At 36.9% G+C, this 13,581-nt stretch overlaps 1 protein-coding gene across 4 annotated transcripts in view; it reads left to right on the forward strand.

Moving 5' to 3' along the window:
- RIC1 (RIC1 homolog, RAB6A GEF complex partner 1) overlaps positions 1-13,581 on the forward strand; it is a 102,502-nt gene that overhangs the window by 31,160 nt on the left and 57,761 nt on the right. For 2 of the 4 annotated variants that reach the window (XM_070431620.1, XM_070431623.1), the window contains 3 exons: positions 7,140-7,247; positions 12,913-13,055; positions 13,321-13,457. In XM_070431620.1, coding sequence (XP_070287721.1) covers positions 7,140-7,247; positions 12,913-13,055; positions 13,321-13,457 — 388 coding nt within the window. The remainder of the gene's footprint in view (positions 1-7,139; positions 7,248-12,912; positions 13,056-13,320; positions 13,458-13,581) is intronic. The other 2 variants (XM_070431621.1, XM_070431622.1) reach the window with 2 other exon arrangements.

The raw sequence follows: 13,581 nt of genomic DNA on the forward strand, positions 1-13,581 counted from the left end.
GTCCACTTTAGACATGCTCCTGTCAATAAAAAGCAATAATCAGGATAATCTGAACTTAACTGTAATCCCATATAATAAAGAGGTAATATGCAAATTAATCCTCACACACTCACAAGATGGCTGCCTACAACCAAGCCAACAGGGGGGATAGTGAGGGACAACCAAACAACTGAACAAGCAGGCTGTGTCAGGTGACCAGGCTGGCAGGGGGGTTAGTGAGGGATGACCAAATGACTGAACAGCAGGCTGCGTGAGGTGACCAGGCTGGCAAAGGGAGGCAATTGGGGGCGACCAGGCCAGCAGGGGGAGCAGTAAAGGATGACCAGGCCGGTGGTGGGGGCCAGTTAGGGGCGACCAGGCAGGCAGGCAGGCAGGTGAGTGGTTAGGAGCTAGCAGTCCAGGATTGGAGAAAGTGCAGGCTGGGCTGAGGGGACCCGTCCCCTGTGCATGAACTTCGTGCACCAGGCCTCTAGTAATTTATACTATTACTAGAGACCCAGTGCATGAAAATTCATGCACTGGAGGGAGGTGTCCCTCAGCCTGACTTGCCCCCTCTCACAGTCCGGGAGCCCTCAGGGGCGGGAGGTGACCTGGCGGTCAGGGGAAGGCGATGCCCCATCACACCTCTGCTGCTGCCACTGCTGGTAGTGCAGGCCTTGGCCGGCCCTGGTTACCTGCACTTCGGGCGGCCCTGGGCGGCTGGACAGCCAACATTTGAAGCTTGCCTGCACCTCAGGCCAGCCCTCGGGGGGTGAGGCGACTGGGGGACTCTGGAGGCAGGTGCCCCAGCAGGGCTGAGGGGACTGGGTGCCACCATCTTTGAGGACGGGGCAGTAAATTAGCATATTCCCTCCTTATTGGCTGTGGGTGCCTCCATTTTGCAATGGTGTGAGGGTCAGTTAGCATATTCACTCTTTATTAGATAGGATAATTGGGCTGGGTCTTGAAACAGTGAAAAATACTGTTTTCTTTATTCCAACTCACAGACATGACTTACATATACACATATACAGTGTTTTGGAATAGTATTTTAAAAATCACTTTTGTGTTCCAGAAAAGTTTTAGAATTTCTTGCGTTCTGTTTCTAAGACTTGGGGGGAGGCCACTTAACTAACTAGTAGTCCTGACAGTGCATGAACTTGGTTGTATTTGACTATGTATGTTGGGCTAGAGAACTAATAAAGAGCATTGTTTTTAGTTTTCATTTGAGTGTTCTCCCACATATCATATTGGGATTTTCAGTTTGAGTACATGAGCTCAATAAAATGTATAACCTTAGAGCAGCATGAATCACTAGTGGTTAAAGGAACAGGCTTTGGCATCAGATAGACCTGGAATTAAATGTCAGCTCTGCCTCTGTTCAGCTCTGTGACTTCTATTTGGTTATTTAATACCTCCAAAACCTGTTTCCTCATCCTTAGAACGAGATCACAGTAGTAATTATTTCCGAGGATTAAGTGAGATCATGCATATTAAATGTTCAGATAAGTGCCCTGCTCATAGGAAAATCAATGAAGGATAGCTGCTGTTATCACTAATGTATTTTTCCTTTACCAAATTCTTCATTTCTGATATTTTAAGTGGTTTTATATAATATATAAATAATATATACCATGTATTAAGTAATTGTTTATTTTTTTTATATTTGGCTGGATAATAAGGTACTTTTTCCCCAGAGTTATACTCTGCGTAACTGCTGCATAAACTTTTTAAAAATCTCTTACAGGGAAACAGTTTTGCAGAGCAAAGTGAATGCGAGGACTTAGAGTCAGCCTGTTGTGTATTTGTCTTCTAAACCACTTTTTTAGTTGAGTTACTTAGTCCGAGTTGGTAGTTTTTCTGTAGAACCTATTTGTAAAATTGAAATAAAAATACTTTCTTCTTCAATTGTTTGGAGGATTATATAAGTTCAGGTTTTTAAAGCCTGGAAAATGGTGGCTCATATATTGGTTTAAGGAGGGTTTTAAAAATGTTTTACTTTAAAAAAAAATATTTTCATTGATTTCAGAGAGGAAGGAGAGGGGGAGAGAGAGAGAGAGATAGAAACATCAATGATGAGAGAGAATCATTGATAGGCTGCCTCCTGCACACCCCCTACTGGGGATGGAGCCTGCAACCTGGGCATGTGCCCTGACTGGGAATCGAACCATGACCTCCTGGTTCATAGGTCGATGCTCAACCACTGAGCCATTCAAGCCAGGCAGAAATGTTTTACTTTTGACAGTGTATCATTGTCATCATTTGTGTCATTGTAAATATTTATGCAGTTCAAGATGCTATTCTACGCACTTTTTCAAGTTCATTTAATCCCTGTAACAACCTTGCAAGGTAGTTAGGTACAGTTACTCTGCAAACCACAGCAGAGATGGAGAGAGAGGCCAAGTGACTCATTCATAGTCACACTACTAAGTGGCACAGGACTCAGACATAATTGTTGTATCTTCAAAGTCTGTGCTCTTTATTACTAATACTACATTGCCTAAACTATATTTATGCCTATCTAACTGTCTACTTTGGGATTTATTTGGAAAATAGGGAATAAAAAAGAGGAGAAATGATCTGGAATGGTTTATTATAGTTCTGAAGAATAGAAGCATCATAATCAAGGCCAATAGTTAGTAGTTGTCTTCTCAGTTATAGAAACTATTGTCTCTTGTTTCTGTGCTCTAAATCTTATGAGTCTATCACTCGAGTTTTTCTAGAGTACCTCCGCTTCCCAGTATTATGTGACAGCATCTTAACTCAGACCGCATGTCATTTTCCAGTGTGCTCCACCTAAGACAGGTCAGATGCCTCCGTGATCTTTTCGTAGTTTCCAGAGTGCTGTTTCCAGCAAGAGTTGGGAGTCAGCCTTCAACAATGATGGCAGTCTTATTAAATGACTTTTTATGCCTCAAAGTTCATTTATTCTTTGATTAATGAATGTTTCGCTGTTATCTTTTGTGTCTTTATAAATTCTGCTGTATATTAAACTATCCCTTCAGACTATGGATAGACTTATCTACTCAAGGTCGTCTGGCTTCTTTTTTGTGTCTTGCAACTTGCAGTGAAATTAATAAAAGAAATTGCCAGGGATAAATCAGAAAATAAATGTGTGTTTAGCTTTAGAACATATTGATGTATTTATCCTTTTTTTTTTTTTTTTTAAAATATATTTTATTGATTTTTTACAGAGAGGAAGGGAGAGAGATAGAGAGTCAGAAACATCGATGAGAGAGAAACATCGATCAGCTGCCTCCTGCACATCTCCTACTGGGGATGTGCCCGCAACCCAGGTACATGCCCTTAACCGGAATCGAACCTGGGACCTTTCAGTCCGCAAGCCGACGCTCTATCCACTGAGCCAAACCGGTTTCGGCTTGATGTATTTATCCTTAAATATGAGTTTAGTAGATCTTGAAACTGCAAATCAAATTTATTTCATTATAATGAAAATAATTTCAACAAATATGGTATCTGCATGAATGGAGATATTTCCCCCCTTATTCATCTTTCCACTTCTACTGTTAACTTCATATTTTTTAAAGACTAGCCTATTGATGCCAAAGTTCTTTTTTTTTTAAATTTTTACATTCTAAACTTCAGTACATTTAATTATCAAATATTTAAAATGTAGATATTATCTCTAAAACAACTATCAAAACTTCCTGTCCCCCACTCCAGTATATTTCATTAGATTTTGAGAATTTAGCAGACTGTTAATGAATTAGTGCTAGGTGGAAAGCAAGAAAAGGATAACTAATCAAGGCTTGAGGTTTATAACCTTAACACAACTTTTTCAAAAATCCAGAAATGTACTAAATTACATCAAGTTTAGAGGAGAAAGGAGGTATGAATTAGTTATAAATGTGAAAGTTTCCCTCAACATTTTTTTTTTTTTTAGTGTTAATTTTCTGGCGAATAAACTAACTGCTTTTCTTTTATTTCCTTGATCTTATCAAAACATCAAAATGTACTTTGATTTCAATATGTATGTATTCTGTAAATGTACATGTGCAACCATTAGCTGAACTTTGTACATTTTATGTATCCATTAGCTTACCTCATAATTGCATGAGCACTTACTAATAAGATTGTTAGGGATGTTATTGTATAAATACCCTGTTGACCACAGATATAAGACTGGCACCTAAGCCCTAGCTGGTTTTGCTCAATGGTTAGAGTGTCAGCCTGCAGACTGAAGGGTCCCAGGTTCGATTCCAGTCAAGGGCATGTGCCTTGGTTGCGGGCACATCCCCAGTAGGGAGTGTGCAGGAGGCAGCTGATCAATGTTTCTCTCTCATTGATGTTTCTAACTCTCTATCCCTCTCCCTTCCTCTCTGTGAAGGAATCAATAAAATATATTTTAAAAAAAACAAAACAGACTGGCACCTAAACCCAAAGAATGATAGAAGTGTTCAAAGATCTGCCCACTTCAGAGAACCCTGCACATGGTTCTTATCAGATTGAAGGCTGTCTGGATGTGTAATAATATAAACAAAAAGCTTTTCTAAAAACACACATAATATATAAAGGCCTGGTGGTAAGGGTGCCTATCTCTTTCTGAAAACTTATTGTCATGCATCCATCTCTGTTTAAGTATGGAATTTTTTCTAAGCTCCGTGACTATTATAGGTACTAGGGATGCAGCAGTGAAACAAAGGGGGTGGGGGTGGCAAAAACTATGCAGAGAGCTGTGTTCTTCTAGTAGACAGTGACAAATAAGTAAAATACATTGAAAATGAGATACATTCTATGAAGAAAAATAAAGCAGGGCAAGGGATAGTGAGTGGGGACACAACTCGAAATAGAGTGGTCAGGATCTTCACTGAGAACATGACATTTAAAAAGATCTCAGAGGTGAGGAAATAAAACATACACCCAGGGAAGAGTGTTCTGGAAGATATTATTGAAATAAGTTTTAGGTTCTGTCTATTATAGTTGAAAAATCAGGAGGGAGAAATTTTTTAAGTGTAAAAAATAAATTCATTCTTATTTTTAAGTAACTTAATCCCAGGAAAGCCTATGGCCAGTTTCCTTTTTCTGTAAATGATACCACCATTTACTTGATTTTATTTGTTCTGTCTGCCTCATGGCTCTACTAGCCAGTGTGTAGCAAGTCCCCTCTATTCCACCTTCTGTGCATCCTGTGTGTTTTTCCTTGGATGTAATCTGTATGGTGTTTCCTTCTAGCAACACTACTTTAGTTTTAGCTTTCTCTTGGATTGCTGTAATCTCTTCTTAAACCATCTTTATAGTTTTCCCCTAAATGAATTTGCTGACATAAAATTTACATGCCATTTCCATACATAAAATGTTTCAGTGGCTTTCCTTAGCTTTCAGGATTAATCATGTTGCTGACTTTTATTTGAGTTTTATTTTACTCATCTAAAAACTGGAGTTAATTCCATCTGCTTCATAAAGATGTTATTCATTAAGTTTAAATCAAAACCTTAGATTACTGTATAGTACCTAAATTATGCTTTTTTCCCTAGGGTTTTGTTATTTGTTCTCTTCTGTTCTACATTTTAATTATTCCTTAATGTAGTACCACTTTCTTGAGCTTCAGGCCTACCTTGCAGGCTATATCCATTTAGATGTATCTCTAGGCAATGTCAAGTTCATTATGTCTAAACCTAACTCATTTCCTTTCTACCAACCCAAACATGCTATTGCTTTTCTAAAATTGAAAAGCCAGGGTTTACCTAAATCTGCTTTAAAATTCAAACACAGCTTGAACACACAGAGCTTATAATTAGCTTGTTCTTGTTAACTAATAGCCAAAGATTGTTAGCCATTTTAGGAAAGTGGCCAATTTAAAAAAGAGGCATTAGAAAAAAGGGAAACTCAAAGAAAATAGGCAATGCAGGAAACAAAAACACTTTGAAGAAATGATAAACAACCTCATGCTAATTAAAACAACAACAGAAAACCATGGGTGCTATAAGTAAAAAGGGGAGGTGGGTGAGAAAGTTCCTGGAATAAAAAGTATAATAAGCAAATATAAAAGAATTGGAAAAAATAGTTCAGGAACTCTCCCAGGATATAGAACAAAAGACAAAGTCAAGGGAAAATTAGAAGTTAATTTAAGCTTCAATATCTAACCTAATAGGAGTTCCAGAAAAAGAACAGAACTGGAGAACCTCATTAGTATATTAAGGAAATAAAACATACATTTTCCAGACTTAAACTAAGCACATCAGTCATTAGATTGTCACCAAGCTTCTATATGGAAAATAATCTGAGTTTAAAAAGTAAGCAAGAAGCTTTCTGAGCATCAAAGTAATTTTCACAAAGTGAAGTACCTTGGAAGCTATTGCTCTTGTTAGATTCCTTGCACATAGTTTTAATAGTATTAACAAATTGGTTTCCAGGATTATCGATGACTAGAAAAAGAGAGATGACTTAGGCAGGCTAATTATTGCCAAGAGTATGTGATAGCTGATAGTAAGAAAATAGACAGCTATTAAATTCCAGCACAGGCATTGAGAAAGATGGTCCTATGCCATGTGGAGATAAGGATTCCAGGGCAGTTTTATAATCCTTTTAAGTGGCTGCATGGAACAGCTTGGTTATGTTGACATTGATTCAGCACTCTAGTTGCAGTCATTTAATGCCACAAAATTTTCAAATTTAGCCATTTTGCTATTTATTACCAAGTGTTTTGTGAAACATCTAATTGCATCCCTGAATCGAACTGAATTCTAATACATACCCAAAGGATAGAAATGAAGGATGAGGTATGGAGTAAGGTAAGATGAGGCAAGGATTTGGATCACTTTGGACATGCACTATATAGAATGGTGTATGTCTTCCCATAGTTGCTCATCTCAGTAAGGGCTATCAGATAATTAAAACAAAATCTCTGTTCTCTTGTGAGTTCACTTTTATCTTGTATTTTTTCTTTAAGATTCGTTGTTCTCCCTTCACTTCCACCTCTCCAACACAACTTACACCAGTCAAACGCATTTGTTTCTAATTGATAAACAGATATGTCTGCTATAGTAGAATTTAGGTCTGCTTTTCAACTGAGAACCTACAGGATGAACACCTGATTTAAAAGTCTGATTAAGTTTACTTTATTTAATTGGGTATATATTAGAGAGTGAATAAGAATTTAATTTCTTTTTCTTTAATCCTTTATCTTTGCTATGCTTTAGAGGAAGCCCACAAATGAAGGGGACACCCCATTTTAAGGAAGAACAGTGTGCTCCCGCATTAACTTTAGAGATGAAGAAAGTATTGGATTTGCAAGCACCCATTACAAGGTACAGTACTTTGGTTAACTATAGCATTTTGTGATGACAGTAGGCGATGTAGTTGGTTAATCATACGATCAATAAGAAGATTGATTTCATTTCTTTTCATTGAGGATAACTTAATGACCACAGATATAATTACATTTAATTATAGATTTTGAGAATGGAACAAGAACATTCTCAAATTAAAAGATAACGACTTTAAAATAATTGTGATAATGATTTTAAAAATCTATAGGAAAAGATATATAGCCTCATTTCATTACAACTAAACAAACTCATTAAACAAAGGCTGAAGTCAGTTGTTAAAGTACTGAATAGTTCCAAAGAAGTTAAACAGGCCTTGTTCCAAGCCACTCAAGTGCCTGTCCATCACTGATTCCCTCACTCACAAAGATTTAACTACTAAAGGATTAATGCTTGGCATCACGGGATATCAGGACCTCCCGTGAGAGAGAGAGGTCTTGATTAACCCTTATAAAAATGTGAAAATTTATAGATGGTACATTATTATACTTAAATCATTATAATAAAGCCCATAAATTGGTTATACTAACTATAATGTTATTTTAGAAATTTGTATTTATGGTAAGATCTATAAGTTGTTTGAACGATATGACGTAGTCCATATTACTTAAAAGCTACTGAAGAGTAAAGGGTGAGAAAAAGAAAGTGCCTTTGTTTCTATAGCTTTTATAACTTTTGGAGAATTATGTCTGTACCTGGGAGAAGGTTGAGCATTCTGATCCAAGTGTCAGTAGGGTTTTGTGATAAGAAGACCAGAGTACCAAAATAGCAAAAATTATTTTACATTCATTGATAGAAAAACAAATTACTGTACCTATAATTTAATTTTATTTCCTTATTTGCTTCACATTTGACATGTTATTTCTATGGAAGTTGATTAAGCAATATCTGTTAAAGTTAGAAACGTTCATGGCCTTTGCCTCGCATTTCTACTTCTAGGAGTTAATCTTGCACATATAATAATGCATATTGGGAATGACATAGAGCATTTTTTATTGTACATTAGAGGCCTGGTACACGACATTTGTGCACTGAGGTGGGGGAGGTCCCTCAGCCCGGCCTGCACCTTCTCGCAGTCCAGGACCCCTTGCGGGATCCTTAGCGCTGCCACAGAGGCTGGAGAGGCTCCTGCCACCACCACCGCCCAGCTTTTAAGTGGCATTCCCCCAGTGGGAGTGCACTGACCACCAGGGGACAGCTCCTGCATCGAGCTTCTGCCCCCTGGTGGTCAGTGCATGTCATAGCAACCGGTCGTTTCACTGGTCAATTTGCATATTAACCTTTTATTATATAGGATTGTTAACAGTAGTAAAAGGTTGAAAACTACCTAAATATCTATCAGTAGGGATCTGTTTAAATACATTTTCTTATATCTGTACAGTGGGAATAAGGTGCATCTGTAAAACCAGTGAGGGTATTTTTTACTGACGAAAACTTCCCAAATATGTTTTTTGGAAGAAAAAACAAGGTGTGCTCTATACAAGAATGCTATTATTTGTTTTTTAAAAGGAGCACGTGGTGGTAGACTTTGTATTGTTCTGGAAGAATACATAAGACTGGGCATGAGAACTGAGTGGCTGGAGGACAGTTTTGGGAAAAAGACTTTTTACTATATACTGTTAATAAATACTGAACTATATGGATGTAATATCTATACGAATAAAAGGGTGTTATGCTAATTAGATCACATAAACCAGACGTCTTCAGAATGTCCTTCCGGACAAAGCTGCAGCAGTGGCAGCAGCAGCAGCAGCGGGGTGATGGGGGCAATGCCTTCCCCTGATTGGCCCAGTTGCCTCCCACAGAGGGAGGCCAGACTACGGGCCTAAACCATCAGTGGGACATCCCCTGAGGGCTCCCGGACTATGAGAGGGGGCAGGCTGGGCTGAGGGACTCCCCCCGCTCCAGTGCATGAATTTTTATTCACCTGGCCTCTAGTGTAAATATATTGAACTATAAAAATGTAATAGCTATGTTTTTAAAATTCTTCTGATTCACAGTTCTAATGAACAGCTTCTTTCACTGTTTTGTTAGAATATAGTACAGATACTGGTCCATATTAAGTGAAATTGTATACAGGTAGCTGGCAATTGTCTTGCCTTGTTTAATCTATGTTTTTATATATTCCTCTTATAGAAAAAAAAATGCGTTTGTTTTTTGTTTGCTTAAATGTGATCAGGGTTATAAAAGATTGAGTACACATTATTCATCACCTTGGTCAAAAAGTTGCTCTTTACTTCAGATTTTATTTCAGCATATAGATTTCTTTTCAAGAATGTAATTTGTTGCAAAGGGATTTTGAATGTCTGTGAGTACCAAACGGGGTGGAACTATACAGCATGGTGTTCTACCTCCACCTGGTGGTAACAATTGTGTGGTTCATGGAAATGGGATAGAAAAAAAGCCTTTAAAACAAAGAATTTCTGCCATCTTGTACAAATTATCCCTCCCACTACCAAAAATATGTCATATAAAGTTATGGGTAATGGTTACACTGTTGCTTATAGGCATAAGATGGCAAAAGTACTGCTATCTTTTTTTCAATTAATTTATTTTTTATTATCTGAGTGTTTTTAAATTTGTCTTCCCCAAACATTATTGCCATCTTTTAATTTTTCGTTGAAAAAAAAGTATAGGATTAATGTTAAGCATCCAAACTTTGTTATTAATTGAGGCTAGAAAGCTAAAAAGTACTAACCATTACCACACAATAAATGATAATAAATACCATAGTGTATTCCATATCTTGTTCCATCCTAGACACTTAGGAAAGCCGTATGTAGTATATAGTATTTAATACTAATTAGGTATTAAATATATTTGCATATTTGAGAATTGATAATTATGAATTATATTTTTCTAAAAAACACTTCTGGAATATCAGGTAGTTGTTATAAAGCCCATGATGAAGTTAGTAATTAGAGAGGCTCACTGAGGATATAGAGTATATTTATGTGGTTTCAAAATATTAAAAAAAACAGTATAAATGAAAAGACATGGGATATTGGTTACTGGTACAGGGTCCTGATATCCCGTGATGCCAAGCATTAATCCTTTAGTAGTTAAATCTTTGTGAGTGAGGGAATCAGTGATGGACAGGCACTTGAGTGGCTTGGAACAAGGCCTGTTTAACTTCTTTGGAACTATTCAGTACTTTAACAACTGACTTCAGCCTTTGTTTAATGAGTTTGTTTAGTTGTAATGAAATGAGGCTATATATCTTTTCCTATAGATTTTTAAAATCATTATCACAATTATTTTAAAGTCGTTATCTTTTAATTCCAACATGTCTATTTATGGTTGATTTTTTTTCTCTTGACTCTTGGTCACATTTTCCTGTTTACTCACATGTGTGGTCATATTTTTTCACAGCACTGTGGGTGATGATGATGTAGATTCTTAATTACGTTAACTTTGTCAGAAGAGTTTTGCCTAGCAGGCAGTTAAAATGCTGCAGGATAACCTGGTCATATGCAGTAATTCTAGGAAGATAGGAGCAGGGGAGAGAGAGAAAATATAGTTTGAAAAAAACCGAGGCTGAGTCCTGCTGAATGAAAATCACTGGTAAAACAATGACTGTTCTGCTCACTCGCCTCTTTTCACATGTAGTAGCAGATCTAAAATGTAAGTTTTTGTATTCTGCTCAACACATGCTGCATATAAACTTTATCATAAAAATATAAATTTGAAATGAAAGAACACGTATAATACTTTAAAAGATGAAAGTTAAAACTGGGAATTTTACCTGATTACAAATGCTCTGGTGTTCAAGAGATGGATCTAGGTTGTGGGGACATCTTCTACTCTGTTTCAGTATTGTCTCAAATCCTTGGGGAATGAGTCACTGAACTCAACTTTCCAAAGAATTGAAGGTTTAATTTAAGAATTAAAACATTTTTTCCCATTATGGATTTAAATGTTTATGAATTATACTCTTTTTTAATAGTGTATATTAGAGTATATATTATAGACACACAACATTTTATCATTCTTGTTTCTACTTTGATACTCTTGAGTTTTCTTTCTTAAATTCATCTTATTTCCTAGGCTTTCTTGGTACTAATTTCTGCTGTTTCTTCCCCTATTCTCTTTTTCTTTCTCCCTGCCAGTACTTCTGCAGTTTCCTTTATGGATTCCCCTTTTTTCCCTCCTTCCACAAACATTTATTGCCAAATATAACTAGCACTGCCCTAGGGCCTGGGCATGTAAGAGTAAATCAAGTAGGCATTTATTTGCCACTCGGTAAGTAAATGTTAAATCTCTTTGCAGCCTGACCAGTATGACTTAGTGATTGAGCGTCGAACCAGAAAGTCACGGTGCGATCCCTGGTCAGGGCATATGCCTGCTAGATCCTGAGTGTGGGGCGTGCAGGAGGCAGCCAATCAACGATTCTCTCTCATCATTGATGTTTCTATCTCTCTCCCTCGTCCCCTCTCTGTGAAATCAATAAAAATATATTTTAGAAAAAATAAAAATAAAAAAATAAATATCTTTGCAAATATCAATAAGTGCTGAGATTATACTACATACAGTAGGTCCTCGGGTTATGTTGGAGATCCGTTCCTTCCCCGCGACGTAACTTGATTTTTGCCATAGTCGGAACCCACCTACATAAGCACCTACATCACTCACATGGAGCACATACACAGCAGTAATGAAGTGAAAACAGTAAAAAAAAAAAAAAAAAAGAAAGAAAAGTAAAAGAAAGATAACAATTCCTGACCTTTACTTGTGGTAAGTAAATAATAAAAAACATAAAGCACATATGTACATACGTCGAAATGATGGAACTTTTTTTTTTATAAATGAATGGGAAATGGCGATGTAGTAACCGCGAAACGATGTATGTCGAGTCCAACGTAACCCGAGGATTGTCTGTAATTGCTTTTCAATACTTAATCAACTGAGAGTTCTTCTAAAGGGAGAAACTTATTTTTATTGACCTTGGAATCTCCAACAGAGAGCATAGCACCTGCTACAGAGCATAGGCTTAATAAATATTTGTTCAGTAGATGAACAAATTGAGACTCACGATAACCTTGGAAACACAGTGGTCTAAAACTGCTCTCCAGTACAGTAGCCACTAATGAAATGAATTCATTTCAGTTTAAATTAGTTAAAAGTAAGAAAAATTTAAAATTCAGTTCTGTCACACTAGCCATATTTCAAGAGTGCAGTTATCATGTGTAGCTAGTGGCTACTGTGCTCGACAGTGCAGATACAGAACACTTTATCACTGGTGAAAGTTCTGTTGGACAGAGTGAGCGGAGTGTTACTCTATGCTCAGTGGCTCCAGGTCGTCATCCTTTCATTCGTTGTTCTTTATATATTTTCTCTGCCTCTTGTCAGCGACCACTCTTCCTTCCATCTTCTAATTTGTTGTTCCAGTATTTCTAGTTTTTAACTGAGTTCATCAAATTTGTGACTATGGCTGCCCATAGTCTTCCATTTCTTCCAGAATTTCTGATTCTAGATTGAATTACACAAAGTTACTATATAACTAAATTGTAAATAAATGACAGTTTGTAAGTGGTTTCATTATCTTCTCTGAATGAATATTCTCTAGGGCAATTATATTCATACTCATTGATTTCCCAGTTTACTCTCTTAAAAGGTAACTGATAACAAATTGCTTACTTCCCTACAGTTTGCAGTCTGTGCTGGAAGATCTCCTGGTTGCTACTTCTGATGGACAACTTCATCTTATTCACTGGGAAGGAATGACAAATGGAAAGAAAGCTATTAATCTTTCCACAGTACCCTTTTCACTAGATCTGCAGTCATCTAGAGGTAGTTATACTTTCTGCATGGGGTAGAACCAGATGATTAATATTTTATATAACCTAGTTAGATATTGCAGTGGATGAACATTGATTTTTCTACTTTGGAATTAATTATGCAAGGGAGTTGTTTCTGTGTATCTCAGTAGGAAGGAGTGGTTGCATTGTTTAATGTTTTTAGGTCATTGTTTTTGCCTTTTTAACTATCCTTACAGGGTTTTTAAGCAGAAATGTGAGGGAATTATTTATTATATTTCATGTACTTATTTTATCAGCAGGTTCATTTCTGGGCTTTGCAGATGTGCACATCAGAGACATGGAATACTGTGCCACACTTGATGGGTTTGCTGTGGTGTTTAACGATGGTAAAGTGGGATTTATTACACCAATGTCCAGTGGATTTACTGCAGAGGTATGACTGGCTTACTTTGAATGTTTATTTTATTTATTGTGCATTGAGTAATTTTAGTCTGTTACTAAATCCCTCCCCCATTTTTTAATTTATGATTTTATGGGTTATTGTTAATTAATTTTAT

The sequence above is a fragment of the Myotis yumanensis genome, unplaced genomic scaffold, assembly GCF_028538775.1.
Source record: "Myotis yumanensis isolate MYYU_CA2020_CCGP unplaced genomic scaffold, mMyoYum1.0.hap1 SCAF_12, whole genome shotgun sequence".
In the NCBI taxonomy this organism is placed as follows: Eukaryota; Metazoa; Chordata; class Mammalia; order Chiroptera; family Vespertilionidae; genus Myotis; species Myotis yumanensis.